Below are 15,906 nucleotides of genomic sequence, written 5' to 3' on the forward strand. Positions count from 1 at the left end.
CAGGTTGCTGTAAGAGCCAGGAATTCTCAGGCATCTGGAGGGAGCAAGCCACTAGAGGTACTGCAGGGATGCTGCTGAAGTAGAACTAAAATGCAGTGGTCGGAAAAGTTTTCTTGTCCTTTCTCATGAGAATTGTATGAAGGTGAGATAGTTATCTTTGTACCTCAGATTGCTGGGTTTGATAAACTAAAAGCCAGATTATTTTAATGGCAAATAAAAGACAATTACATTAGTACATGTATTACCTGTTTATAGACTTTACGACATTGTATAATGTCATCTAAAACACTATTTTATTTATTTTTAGGTTACGTTTAGCAAGAATGAATGAAGAGATGCGGGAATCAGAAGGACTTTATGGACAGCCAGGTCAATATTCTACTAATAACCATACTGAAATGCAGTATAAGAAATGCATTCAGGAATTTATCAGTTTACAACTGGAAGATTCATAGGTCTTTAGCAAACTAATGTGATACTATAGAGTTTTTATAACCTACTTGTAAATTGTGAGTTGTTAGCTTTGTACTGTACTTAACTGAATCCTTGGGTGGCTAATCCCGGGCCTTTAAAAATTCGTAACTCTTCCTATGACAGTACACATTGACTTGCTCTATTGAACTCTGGCTGCTGACTTCTTTATTTGCTGTACAGATGTCTTCCATATACATTCCAGTGAAGTTAATGGAATGGTACAAATACTCTTTATATACTTACAGCAGCAAAATAGTTGTTTTCTTTTTGGAATTCTTTTTAGCTGTCAAGTGAATATAACAACATTGTTTTCTTTTTGTTATTCAGGGAATTTCTATAAATTACGTTCAGGGAAAAAAAAAAATCACCATGTGTCTGGCATATAAAAAGCCAGTATGGAAAATACCAAGAAAACATTTACTGATGAGTTTTGTACTACAATCTAAAAATGAGTTGAAGATTTAAAATGAAAATTCACCAGGTGGAGAAGTCCATGATGTGAGTGGAGCTAGTTTGAAAGACTGAGGGCAAAGGTCTCATTTTATCTAAAGCTAAAGCTTTGCCTCCAGGCAGTTGTACATTATCCCTTAGATAAGTGGAATTATTTAAAACAATCCTTTTTGCAGCTGATGGCAGAGTAGATTTATTCTACTTGAGAAATTTCAATTCATGATCACCTCAAGTTTCATTTTGAGTAATTTTCACCTTTGAATCAAGATGTCAAGGGAGAAGTATTGCCCATCAGATTCTTCTCTTTGATGAACACGTTGATTAGACATTTTTCACAGAGAAGAGAGTAATTATTGGTTCTCTTGTTTCATGAATTTGAGTATGTGAATTACTCTGTTTTAAATTTATATGCACATTAGTAAAAAATTTCAGGAATTCATGACTAAAATACTTGAGAATGTTCAGTTTGCAATGAGTAGGTTTGGTTTTTTAAAAATGAATGTGGTTACATTATTTTTAAAGTGACCTGGTAATATCATCTCTTCTTCCTGCTTAAATACATTTTGAAATTTCTGTACTTCAGCCATTTATTTTAATGACATTAATATATAATCAATGTGAGGCCATTCTTTCCTCAGAGGACATATTTACTACTGCTTATTTTTGGCCTAATTTAATGTGGAACAAGTAAGAACGTTAAGAATAGAGGCACTTCAGCTAGATATTTCTAATCTAGGGTGTCCCACTTTAATCCTATGGATCATACAATACTAGGCGGCTCATGAAGTTCCAGGATGTAAGAGTACTGATTAAGGGTGAAGCTCTAGCATTAATTCTGGATTTCACCCATTTGTTTTAAACTTGAATGTTAGATTTTAAATAGGTTATAATTTTGTAACAGATATTCTTAACTGATAGTATTACTAGGCCATTTTTGAGGCCTTTGTGTTTAAGCACTTTAAAATAAAAATTGTTTAAAGAATATGACCTGCTATTTGTGACAGAAGAGTGAACCTCAAGATTTTAAGTTGAACAGTTATTTTCCCCCTGAAATTTTTAACTTCAATGTTTGGTTAGCTGCTCTTTCCTTAAGGTGTTTGCTGATGACGTTCACTCAGCTGATTAGCCAGGTGGTCAGTGGTAGACTCTTCTCTGCAGTTGGGAAGCGTGAAAGGAGGGGGCCTCTAAGTTCTTGCCACTTCTAGTTGCACCCAAATTGCTTGGGTTTCTGCTGCCATCATTTAGGAGCGTTCAAATGTCTTTCACTGTCATTTTTGAGTTTATATATACATAAACTTAAAATGTATAAAAAAGATTTTTCCAATTTATTTTAATGAAAACTTGAAAAAAAAAGCCTTGTTTTAAAACAAGCTCTCCTACCATTCTCACATTTTAGAGGTTAAAAGATCAGAATTCTGGAAATAGTGTATCAGAATAAAATTGAGATTTTTCTAATTTATTTGAGGATTATCTTGAAAAGGGTTAGATTTTTAACACATTCAGAGGGCCTAATATTTAAAGCAGGATAGTTTCATGCTTAGACAGGGGACATGGTGAGATGGCAGAGCGGTTGCTCTCCGGTTACTGTTCTTTTCCTTTATGAGTCTTTAGAGAGCGGGTATGTTGGGCTCAGGCAGCGGCTCTTTGTTTTTCCTCTGCTTATCACTGTACATTTTTCTATCAAACGCTTTGGTTACTTGTTTTATTGGGATCCTTTTTTGGTTTTCTTAGCCATAGTATGAAGACTTCAGAACTCTGGGTAACTTAAATGCAGGTATTTTTAATCTTTTGATAATGAAGAGCTCTATCCTTTAAAAGATTCAGATGTAATCTTTGGCAATCACTGATTTATTTCTAAGAAACCCCACTTGTGAACTTTCTATCTGTGCAACCCTAAGGACCTGGGACTCCCTGTTTCTTGTGTGGGGTGATGTGAGAGCACACGTTTGTTTTCAAAAGAAGGTGTGTCTCTCTTTGGCAGTCCCTGTAGCCCTTAGGAGACGTGGGTGGGTAAGGGAAACAGCACACTCTTCTCTCAATGATTGGAAACCAGTTTGGTGGTTCCCACAGTCTCTGGCTCTGTGACTCTTCTTGATCGTTGGCAGGCTCTCAGCCAGTTGAGAATCATCACTGCTTTAGGGACCCACCGCTGGTTATGTGAGTATGTAGCAAGCACAAGTTGGGAATCGTTGATCTAAGCAATTATGAAAGTAAGCTGTTACCAACCCAGAAGGGGTAAGGTCATGCATATGATGACCTGGGGGTGGGTCTCACATGCTGCCATCCCTTTGAGGGGAGAACATTTCAAGAGCAAAGTCAGCAAACTCTTGAATCGTCATAACTGCTGTTGTGGTAGATATTCTGAATACCAGAAATTAAAAATAAATTTAAACTGTCAGTGGAAACACAGCAGTCTGCATTTTAAAAACTCAGAGCTGTCCAGGCACATAGAATAGTTAAGTATCTGAAGGGAAATAGAATGGAGTTAAGTTTAAAGAATATGCTTAGTATTATAAATGTTGAGTGATTAGTTGTTTACCATTTATAATAAACTGTTAAATGTATTTCTGGGAACATTTCATAGCAGCATATTCTGGGTGGTTGTTATGTAGACAAATTATATTTGCCTTGGGAAAAATTCTAAGTAATCAAAATTATATTTAAATATTAAAAAATCACATTGAAGTTCAATTTGTGTTAACTGTATTAAATATCTTGGTCACTGTTGTTCTTGTAACGTTTGCTTTTGGCAACACATTTTGAGATCTAAGAAAGGTAGTACTTTAACAGTGCATTAATTAATGTTTTGTTAGAAGCTCAATGTTAACAAAAAGTTTTGTGTGTGTATGTGAAGGTGGCAACTTCCTTTTGTATTAACGCTTTTTAAATGTATTCAGTCAGTGAAACCAATGATTATTATAGCACCAACACTTTCATTCAAGGAAGCATTTAATAGAGTCTTATAATTTGTTTTGCATGGTACAATGGTTCTACTAAAATATACTTCTGTAATAGGTACTAGATGATTTGAAAACAAAAACAGAGAAACCATTTAAAAAATTCCATAGCTTGTTATACAAAATATGCATTGCTAATAGTAGAAGCCATATATTGCCATTGTACTGTTGTAATACTTAACAGTGCTCATCTGGTGCTACCTGTAGACTGTTTGGTATTCACGTCTGCTAGACCCTTCTTCCTGTTTCTTCTTGAATGTATAATGTGTGCCTTTTAAGTTACTTCTAGTGTTGAATGGTAAAATCTTTGTGGTATTTTTGTATTATAATCTGCACTTTACACTTTCTTGGAAAGGAAAATTCCAGACTATCCAGTTTAAATAGTCTTTTAAAAATATTTATAATGTTTACAATAAATATTTTAAATAATTCAATATCTAAAAATTAGAAAAAATATTTTATATGGTTTGTTGCTATTTGTTGCTCTCTTCTCTATTTATTTTATATCTTTTAGAATGGTTAAAAATGAGAATAGCAATGTTTGTCTTTTGATGTGGAAGTAAACTTTTATGAAATCATGGGTATAATTGGATTGTCTTACCAGTTGTTCCAGCATATCAACCTTTTATTTTAGTCATGTCAATATGAGTTAGATGTTCAGTTACTCTCAGCCACCTGTTAATAATCTCTTCTTACTGTTTTTTTCTTTTTAAAGTAGACTGATTAGGTTTAATCGATTGATTCAAGTCAGGAATAAATTTCCAGGGCTAAATGAAAACTATACAGAGATGTTAATAAGTTGCTTTTTACCTAGACTAAATATAAAAAGTGACTAAAAAGTATTAAAAAAACTTTTTTTTTTGAAGTGGAGTCTTGCTCTGTCACCCAGGCTGGAGTGCAGTGGCGTGAACTCGGCTCACTGCAAGCTCCATCTCCCAGGTTCACGCCATTCTCCTGCCTCAGCCTCCCAAGTAGCTGGGACTACAGGCGCCCGCCAACACACCTGGCTAATTTTTTGTATTTTCAGTAGAGACAGGGTTTCACCATGTTAGCCAGGATGGTCTCAATCTCCTGACCTCGTGATCCGCCCACCTCAGCCTCCCAAAGTGCTGGGATTACAGGCGTGAGCCACCACACCCAGCCAAAAGTATTAAAATTTTTTAATTCAAAATCTTGGCTTATGCTGTTAGACCTTTTTATTCCTATCCTCACCTTTTTTAAATTAATTCTCTAGCTTTTGGTATGACATCTCTTGCCTCAAAAATCTCACCTTTTAAAAACTGACAAATCTTAATGCACTATTAACAACGACTATAGCAATGAGTGTGTTATAAGATGGATGCAAGGTATCTTTTTTTTTTTTTTTGAGACGGAGTCTCGCTCTGTTGCCCAGGCTGGAGTGCAGTGGCCGGATCTCAGCTCACTGCAAGCTCCGCCTTCCGGGTTTACGCCATTCTCCTGCCTCAGCCTCCCAAGTAGCTGGGACTACAGGCATCCGCCACCTCTTCCGGCTAGTTTTTTGTATTTTTTAGTAGAGACGGGGTTTCACCGTGTTAGCCAGGGTGGTCTCGATCTCCTGACCTTGTGATCCGCCCGGCTCGGCCTCCCAAAGTGCTGGGATTACAGGCTTGAGAATGCAAGGTATCTTATAGGAGATAATTATAAAACATGTTACAACAATAATATTCAAAAACAGTATTTTATGGTTGAAATCTTGAGAACAGAATTATGCCAAGCATTTGTATAAGGCTAATGTTAGCAGGAAGCATTAATGATTTGTCTTGAAAATAAGATTCCTTTGTTTGAGGGATTGATCTGTATGTGTGTGTATATTTAGTTTCTCATGACAAGAAAAATGGTATTCAGTCAGCTATAATATCAGTATCTATAATCTATAAATGTGTATATTTATACATATACACATTTATTTTTCTAATTTAACAGATGTCCTTGGTATTTACTTGCATTTTGTCGTAGCATTCTTGCTCATATGACCTGCAGCAAAACAAAAACAAACCCAACTTTTAAATATGCAAAACTGTGATTTTAAAGCCTTTTTTTTTCTTTTTTTCTTTTTGAGACAGAGTCTTGCTCTGTTGCCCAGGATGGAGTGCAGTGGCGCGATCTTGGCTCACTGCAACCTCCACCTCCTGGGTTCAAGCAATTCTTCTGCCTCAGCCTCCCAAGTAGCTAGGATTACAGGCACTCACCACCACGCCTGGCTAATTTTTGTATTTTTAGTGGAGACAGGGTTTCATCCTGTTGGCCGGACTGGTCTCAAACTCCTGACCTCAGGTGATCCGCCCGCTTCGGCCTCCCAAAGTGCTGGGATTACAGGCATGAGCCACCACACCCTACCTTAAAGCCATTTTCTAGGATTTTGTTGTTAATTTTGGTAGAGACGTAGTCTCACTATGTGGCCCAGACTGGTCTTGAACTCCTGGCCTCAACCAATTGTCCCCCCCACCACCCCCTAGCCTCCCAAAGTGTTGGGGTTATAGGCGTGAGGCACTGCACCTGACCAGATTGTATGAGTTTAGTAAGCAGTGGATGTAGGTGCATTAGTTTTAGTTACGCATTAAAGTTTGACTAAAAAGTTACTTTTTTACATGCTCTTTTAAATTCCTTTTAATTAAAAGACAGTATTATTTTTCCCTATCTGATTATCAGTTTGTCCTGATTATTGGTTTGTCTTGTTAATAACTTGCATCCATCCAAAACATTAGTATTTAGGTTTTAGTCATTTCTTTTGGCCTTTATCATGGGAAATATTTATTTAAAGAAGGTCTCATTTACTATACCTCATTAGGATGACTTTCTTTCCCCCTCATGTGTTAATAAACATATTTCTTTACATTGCTTTAAAACACTTGCATCTTTACTCTTTTCTAACTCTGAGCTTTCTTCTGTGGCTGCATCTGAGGTGCTTTTTTCAGGTATAGTTTTTTTTTTTCTTTCATTACATAATTTTTCAGCATTTATTTTTAGTTGCCCCTTCCAAAAATGCTCATCTGAACAAAATTTTAATGTAATGAATTATAAAATAGTACTAGTAATAAATATGAATGTTGTTTTATTAATACTTGTGTAAATGTTTAAAGTGTCTTTATTTTATTTCATGCAGGTGATGAAACTTACCAGGACTATATTTCGTGATTTTTCCCAAATGGCATCCAATAATCCAGAGAAACTAAATCGTTTCCAGCAAGATTCACAGAAATTCTGATTTTTTTAAAAAATGGGAAAATATGAAATCTGATGACCCCCTAATGTATATAGCTAAAAATTCACAATTTTTTACTGCTTTAATTCTACTAAATTTTGGTAGATATTGAATGGCTTGGAAAAAAGGTACCCATTCATATATTTACAAATTAAAACATAGTTATCTAGTAGTTGGAGAGGAACCTAATTTAGGACCTCTTTTACTAAAAAAGCCTATTTAAAGGGCTATTTCTGTAGATAAAAGTTCAGTCTAGATTTAGGCCATCTCTAGGTTACAAGATGCTAGGAGGTTAGACGAAAATGATTCTTTTGCCAATGGGTGGTAGCATTGAATTTTTTTCCATCGTGCATCTTGCCCAGGATCATTCAGTCAAGCATGTCTTCATCAAGTGGGAGCCAACTGTCCTGCCTGCCTCAAGAATGTTTTTTCTTTAGCTTTCCTGATGATTTTTGGTGGTTCAGAAATAGGTGTGTGTGTTTATGTGTTTTGGTAACCTAGCTTTCATACACTCAATATGTGATTTATTAGAACCAGAGAATGTGTTTTCCCCATTTGTTCATAAATGCAGTTATACTTCTTAGATGACAGGTTATTGTCCAGTACTTTAATGTATGTATGTATAATGGCTGTACAGGTAGACCATAATTCAGTCCTTTAGATTTATTTTATGCAGCAAAAAGATGCTCTGCTCTTTTTTTTTTTTAATCACAAAAAAAAAAAAAACCAGTTCAAAATGTGTAGTTCTTCATTGTTGGGTTGATTTCCTGAAGCCTTGACAGATGTATCGATGTAATAAAACTGTGTCTAACAGGTTACTTGAATGTTGCAAAATTATGCTTTCATCGAAACTTAACTTTTAAAGGAAAAATCCGTTTATAAAATAATATAGGCCATTTTTATATTTGAAATTTGTCCTTTTAAAGATATAGTTTTGCTGTTGCTCCTAGTGAAAGAATCTCTGTACAAAGGAGAAAAAGAACCCCACTAATTCTTAGTTAATACTAAAATATATAGCAATAAATTGCTGTTTATTTTTTTCTACATCTATTTTGTGTACTTGTACACAGTGTACATTCTTTTAAATTATATCATGTATATAGCTTTAGCGTTCGGTTACATGATTCACAGACCCCTGAATTCCAAAATATTATGGATAAACATATTACCATTTATATGCCACAAATTAGTCTGATTCCATCTTTGAAATGTCTTATCAAGTATAAAATAATTAATTTGCCTTTTTTTTTTTTTTTTGAGATGGCGTCTTGCTCTGTCACTGAGGCTGGAGTGCAGTGGCGCAATCTCAGCTCACTGCAGCCTCTTCCTCCCGGGTTCACGCCATTCTCCTGCCTCAGCCTCCCAAGTAGCTGGGACTACAGGCACCCGTCACCATGCCCAGCTAAGTTTTGTGTTTTTAGTAAAGACAGGTTTCACCATTATGGCCAGGTTGGTCTCGAACTCTTGACCTCAGATGATCAGCCCGCTTTGGCCTCCCAGAGTGCTGGGATTACAGGCGTGAGCCACTGCACCCAGCCTAATTTGCCTTTTGATTCCTTTCCACTGTGGTCAACAATTAAGTTTATTCTTCTTTTAGAAATTATATGTAAATGATATTGATACTTTCTAAATAAAAGAGGTTTTTAAATATATATAAATTTTATGATCCAATTATAGATAAATTTTCTAACATTTCCCAGTAACTAGAGTTTTACAAATTGATTAAACATCAAATCAGAATCTAGCCAAGCAGGAATTATATTGAAATAAGTTCACATCACAGAAAAGGTTCCATAATTTGGCCAAATTGCATGCACGCAATGCTTATTTAGTAACTGTCACATTTGTTAGATGAGGATAAAAATATATTTGTGAATTATTTCTGAGGAAATGCTAACTGCCACAGCGTTGTATTTAATTATAACAATAACAGGATCATTAAATTTTTACCTTTGCTGTGTGATCTCAAAGTCATAGATCATCTGGCTTTTTAGGTACCTTCACTAAAGGCAGAAATCTGTGTATTAGCGTGTACCTTGAAATTATTTGACCAAGAAGCTCAAAGAAAAGAAGTATGTTAAAGAAAAAGAAAAAAGCCTCAGTTGTCCTTGATAGTGCCCCTGCCTGTTTTAATCCCAGGACTTCATTCCTAAAGATCCTGACCTTTGTCTGAGGAAATCTAGGCAGTTTTCCTTTTGGATCTGGGCATTGGTATGTGCTTCAGATCACCTCTGGAGTCTCTGTGGTTGCAAAGGCAATGCCTTATGACACGCTTACCTCCTGCAGCTTGAGTTATGAATTGTTAATGTGGCAGTAATTAGTATCTACTTAAATTTAGTGGTCAGAAATGTATTTGAAGTGCCCTAAAGATGATCATGGTTCAGAGTATCTTCAGAGAAAGCAAAATCTTTAATATTGCAGGGAGACTGGCAATACAGAAATACATTTCTGTGACTTCATTTCTTGAATATGCTGAGACCCAATTTGGACTGCATTTGGCAGAAATGATGGAGTAAACAGCAAGGCTTTAAATTAAATTAATAGTTAAAGGTAGGTTGGCTCTTAGGTGAATTTAGCCATGTCAACTAATAGCTTTTCTATGGTGTGTAACAAATCTGAGTTATGTTATGCTGTGAATTATTCAGTGCATTATAAGCAATCATAGTTTAAACAATGTTAATCATGCTTTTGGGCTTCATTGGTCAATGTAATTGGCCTTTTTATTTTCTTTCCATAACTTATCTATTATTAATTTCTTATTCCTTATTAATCTGTTAGCTCATTATCTTTAGCTTACTAACTTAAAAATTAGATTAATACCAAAATAAGAATAGCACTATGAAGAGTTAATAAAATGCAATTTCATGTTAGAGCTAGAATAAAAGTAATTGAGCAGTTATTTGCAGTGTTTCATTACAACATTTATGTGCTTAAGATTTCTAAGGTTTTAAGAGTTACCTTTAATACAATCCTTAGAAATTCAGAAATTTCCTGATATTAGATTATGGTGTTTGCCTAATTTATACTGGTTTTCACTGTAGATTTTAATGAACTTTGATTGGTTACTTTTCCAGACATACAGATTTAATTTGGAATATGAACTTTGGTTCTTCATGAGTGCATTTTGAAAAAGAAAAAAATACACATTCAGAATCTGGCCAATTTAAGTTTGTATTTTAAAAATATTTTATGCATGTTAAGTATGGTCGCAGTAAATTGTGTGTAAGACTAAATTTACTACCATTTTGAATAATCAGACATTCCCAGATCATTCTTATATTGTCAGATAACACTTCTGTATAATATCACTTTGGACCATGGACATGAGCTGGAAGAATGATGTATTTTTATAGATTGTATGTCCAGAATGACTTTAGAACCGCATGATACAGTGGAAGGAGCACTGGACTAGTAGTCACTACCCTTTTCGGATTCAGGGCTCCTCACAATGAAAATGAGTGGAATGAAACAAGGTGAAAACATAAAAACACCCCTTTGTATACTGTTTTGCTACTCACAGTGTACTTTGGCATTGCTTTATCTCCCTGGATTCTCACGGTAGGATTTCTGAGATCTTAATCTAAGAGCTCCGAAGTTGTCTACTTTTTTGACCCTAGGGTGCTCCTTTTGTTTTACAAAGCAGGGTCATTTGATTTGCTAGCTGGTGGCAGAGTTGGCACCATTACCCAGGTCTGACTACCAGTCAGAGGCACTTTATTTGTATCATGAAATGATTTGAAATCATTGTAAAGCAGCAAAGTCTGATAATGAATGCCAGCTTTCCTTGTGCTTTGATAACAAAAACTCCAAATAATCTGGAGAACCTGAATAAAAGTTTGAAGGGCTCGATTGGGATTTGAAGACAAAATTGTAGGAAATCTTACATTTTTGCCATAACAAACATTAATGAAAGCAAAACATTATAAAAGTAATTTTAATTCACCATATACTTATCAATTTATTGATGCTTCCAGATGGCATCTACAGATACGGTTTTGTGGACATCTTTTTCTGTTTACATAAATTTATCCACTTAAAATGTGATAATGTGGAGACAAAGCGAGGTTTGATGACATAAACTTTTCTCTGCATTGGTCTTTTCACTATCTTATTTGCTAAATTTCTTGATTTTCTTCAACCTCCCCACCCTCCATTTTTTGGATATTAAACAGGGAAAGCTTGCTACATTATAAAGGTTGTTGGCACCATTTATTTTACACAAAGGCTAAAGGTTAACTTTTGGAAATGATGAGCTACTTTTATATATGTGTTTACTCGTGCTTTGTGATATTTCTGGATCATTCCAGTCATAAAGACTTATTACATGTACTATTTCTTGCTACCTGTGGAAAGGTATATTTTAAAGAATGTATAACCAACAGTCCATTTACTTTTTATTAGTATGTAGAGGATTTGTATCTAATTCATGAATGTAGTTTTACAATAGTTTGTCATTATAAATGGAGCAAAGTACATTATCTTTATTCCAAAATGTACATTATGTAAGAATTGTAAATATACTTGATTAAGTACTTTGTATGCCAAAAAATTACAATAAGTCAATAAAAATCTCACCTCTGGCTTAGTTCTTTCGTGCTGACGTACATTTCCTTGCGAAATACACTGTGAACGTATCTGTCACCAGCAGTTATTTTTAAGGTACTGTGTTTCTTCCCAGCCCTTTCAAATCCACATTCATCCTGTTTGCTGATGACTTCAATCAATAAATCCATTTGGATCTTTTAAGTATACAATTCTCTTTGTTCACAGAGCTGTTATGGCCCCTAATTCATTGGCAAAAAGATAAAAAGCTATTTTTAGCGGGGGGAGAGGCTTGCTCTAATTTTTTTCCATTATGATGGACATTAATGTTCCTAATCTATGCAGTACATTCACATTTTATCCTTTTAGTAAACAGACACGTTTGTCTGTGATTGGGACTGAAGGAATGGAAGGTTGAAAAAACCAAACGAAGTGAATCACCTGCATTTGCTTTTAAAAAGAGCTAATTGAAAGCAGACACATAAACTTTTCAATATAACTTGTTTTATTCAGCTTCATTTCATTTTCAGAATAGTTCTGTGGAGAACCCACATCAGTAGTCTGTAAATATTTTAAGTGAAAACAGTTTAATTTTTCAATTATTGCGAAAACAAAGCTTTTTGCTTGTGGAGAAATGTTAAGAAGAAGCAAGAGACTCATTCACAATTCCATTGTCTTAACCTGTGCTGTCCAAAATGGAACTCACTAGCTACGTGTGGCTACTTAATTAGAATTAGAGTTCATTTCCTCAATCTTACTGCTGCATTTTAAGAACTTGGTAGCCCCATGTGGCTAGTGACTCTTGTTTTGAACAGGGGAGATTGTAGAATACATACATTGTCACAGGAAGTTCTACTGGATAGCACTGAGGGAGATACTGTTTCTTTCTTGGTGTATGCCCTTCTAGACCTTTGGGTGTGTGTATTTATACATTTATACAATGGGATCATACTGTTACCCACTTTTTCACTTAATAGATGGGGAGAACTTAAAATGTATGGGAAATTTCAAACATGTACAAGTAGAGAAAATAACTTCAATAGCTCTAATATAAGCCCATGGCTTATATTTATTCTCCTACCCATTTTTCCCTTTCCTGGACTTTTTTTTGAATCAAATCCTAGACCTTACACCAGCAAATCATTCTGTATGTACATCTAAAAGTTAAGGACTGTTTAAAAAATCATAACACTTCTTAAGCTACACAACTACATAATCAGTATTCAAATTGGTTGTCTCAAATATGATTTTAAAAATAGATTGTGCAAATCAGAATTCACCTAAGTTCCATACATTGCAGTTGGTGAATGTGTTTCTTAGTCTGTATAGGTTTTTCTTCCATTTATTACCATTACTGTTTTCTTTTTTTGGAAATGTGGTCTTGCACTGTCGCCTAGGCTGGAGTCCTGTGGCAATTATAGCTCACTGCAGCCTTGAACTCCTGAGCTCAAGTGATTCTCCCACCTCAGCCTCACACATAGATTGGAGTACAGACAGGAGCCACTTCACCCATTTTTTTTTTTTTTTGGTTTGATTAAAATTTTAATTATGGGGAGAAATATGACTAAAACTTTCTTACATGTGAAAAAGGCTTATCTTAGTAAAGACCTTTCCCTCATTTAAAGAGAAAGAAACTGAATTTCTTTTTTTTTTCATGTTTTCCTCAAAAACATTTATTTGAAGAGTTTTTTTTTTTTTTTTTTTTTTTTATACTTTAAGTTCTAGGGTACATGTGCATAACGTGCGGGTTTGTTACATATGTATACTCGTGCCATGTTGGTGTGCTGGATCACCCATTTGTTTTTAAAATTTCCACCTGCAGTTTGTTGAAAACATCACTTTTAATGACTGCATTATTTTAGCTTTAACTACTTCATTGATGACCATTTGATTCCAATTTTTTGCCTTCATGAACCTAACTTTGCTTTATTTTTATGTTTGTTTTTTGAGACAGGGTCTCTTGTTTCCCCGGGCTGGAGTACAGAGGCGCAATCTCGGCTCACTGCAACCTCCGCCTCCCGGGTTCAAACGATTCTCCTGCCTCAGCCTCTCAAGTAGCTGGAATTACAGGTGCCCGCCACTACGCTGGCTAATTTTTTTTTTTTTTTTTTTGAGACAAGAGTTTCGCTCTTGTCACCCAGGCTGGAGTGCAGCGGTGTGATCTCGGCTCACTGCAACCTCCGCCTCCCAGGTTCAGGTGATTCTCCTGGCTCAGCCTCCTGAGTAGCTGGGATTACAGGTGTCCGCCACCATGCCTGGCTAATTTTTTGTATTTTTAGTAGAGATGGGGTTTCACCATGTTGGGCAGGCTGGTCTTGAACTCCTGACCTCAGGTGATCCGCCCGCCTTGGCCTCCCAAAGTGCTAGGATTACAGGCGTGAGCCACTGTGCCTGGCTAATTTTTGTATTTTTAGTAGAGAAGGTTTCAGCATGTTGGCCAGGCTGCTTTCAAACTCCTGACCTCAAGTGATCTGCCTGCCTCAGCCTTCCAAAGTGCTGGGATTACAGGCGTAACCCACCATTCCCGGGCTAAGCCACCATACTTGGCCTTGCTTTATTCTTATGGTTAAATATTTTAGAACATTTTTAAATTAGGAAGAATTCCTAGAAATAATGCTGCTTCAGTGGTTGAGTATATTTTTGAGACTCATCCAATGTGTTAGGCACTGTTAGGTTCTGGGTATATTGTGGTTAATAAAAAATGTATATTCTGTCCTCTTGGAGGCACGTTCTTGCAATGAAGCAAGATGAGACTAGGGTAGTATATATATAGGTGGCCCTCACAGAATTGTGGAGGATGGCACTTGGCCCAGACACTGGATAGGAGGTATTTACAGATCATTTGTGTAGGCAGTGACATGTAAGCCAAGGTCTGAAGCAGAGAGGTTGAATAATCTATGCAAACTTACAATGTGGAAATGGCTCAACAGGAAAAACATTTACCTAATCTCTAGTCAGAAATCAGAGAACTTGGCCAAAGTTAGAACTGAAAGGTTATTGTGCTTACTCAAGTTCTTGGTGTATTTAGACATGTTATGATACACCAGTTACCTATCTCTGAGAAAGTAGCGAATATTACCATCTGTCATATTGCATCCTTTTTAATTGTGCTACTACTATGCTTTGTATGTTATAGGCACTCAGTATCTATTGGATAAATAGCTGGCTGGCTACTTTGAACCTACTGTTTTTGCTTTCTGTCCGCAATACACTTCAGGAAGCTGCAACTTTTTATTTATAGGCAAATAATTGGGAATGATAAGCTACAGTAATATTGATAAGTCAGAATGATGCATTATCAGTGAGAAGTCAGAACAATAGAAGTCAGAATTATTTTTCTGACTTCCTGTGTAAAATTTAGTTTTTTGTTACAGTGGCCTGATCGCGCCACCACTGCACTTTATTTGTATTTTTGATTTTTTAAAAATGTTAGTTTTTTGAGATCGAGCCTTACCCTATCACCCAGGCTGGAGTGCAGCGGCGTGGTCTCGGCTCGCTGCAACCTCCACCTCCCGGGTTCAAACGATTCTCCTGCCTCAGCCTCCTGAGTAGCTGGGATGACAGGCGCCAGCCACCATGCCCAGCTCATTTTTGTAGTTTTAGTAGGGACGGGGGTTTCACCGTATTGGTCAGGCTGGCCTCAAACTCCTGACCTCATGATCTGCACACCTCAGCATCTGCCCACCTCAGCCTCCCAAAGTGCTGGAATTACAGGCATGAGCCACCACATCCAGTCACACCCTAGGTAAAATTTAAATGATCATTATGTCTTAGCCATAAATTCCGGGACTAATGTTCTTACAAAGGTTTGAAGAAATGTTTGTTGAATAAATTGATTATAAAATAAGAGGGGGAAAAAAACTCACCTTATTGGTGGTGTAGGTAGGGGATGAAAAGGCACAATTCTAGAATTCTCCTTTGTTAGCGAACAGTAATTAGAATGTAATAATACTCTAGCATGCTTCTTGGAGAGCCTGTGGAACATATAATAAAGCTTTAATAGAGATTTGGGGTTTATTTGTAAATACCCCAGAAAAGCTTATGGTTGCCGAATTGTGTTTTCGCATGTGTTGGATATTTAGGCTTTAAAAAAAGAATTTGGTGTCTTTAGTAGAGTTTATTGGTAGGCACTGTTCTAACTGCTTTTTAAATATTGTCTCTCATAAGCCAATGAAGCATAGATACTAGTATTAGCCCCATTTTCTATAGGGTGAAATTGCAGTTCGGCGTGATTAAGTAACTTGTGTAATGTCCAACAAC

The 15,906-nt window shown here is 36.0% G+C and overlaps 1 protein-coding gene across 1 annotated transcript in view; it reads left to right on the forward strand.

Moving 5' to 3' along the window:
- ACAP2 (ArfGAP with coiled-coil, ankyrin repeat and PH domains 2) overlaps positions 1 to 11,697 on the forward strand; it is a 169,816-nt gene extending 158,119 nt beyond the window's left edge. Inside the window, 3 exon segments of the mRNA XM_030937036.1 lie at positions 308 to 369; positions 7,006 to 7,025; positions 7,027 to 11,697. Of these exon segments, the coding sequence (XP_030792896.1) occupies positions 308 to 369; positions 7,006 to 7,025; positions 7,027 to 7,107 (163 nt within the window). The 3' untranslated portion in view covers positions 7,108 to 11,697.
- The last annotated feature ends 4,209 nt before the right edge of the window (positions 11,698 to 15,906 follow it).

Source organism: Rhinopithecus roxellana, chromosome 1 (genome assembly GCF_007565055.1).
Source record: "Rhinopithecus roxellana isolate Shanxi Qingling chromosome 1, ASM756505v1, whole genome shotgun sequence".
Lineage (NCBI taxonomy): Eukaryota > Metazoa > Chordata > Mammalia > Primates > Cercopithecidae > Rhinopithecus > Rhinopithecus roxellana.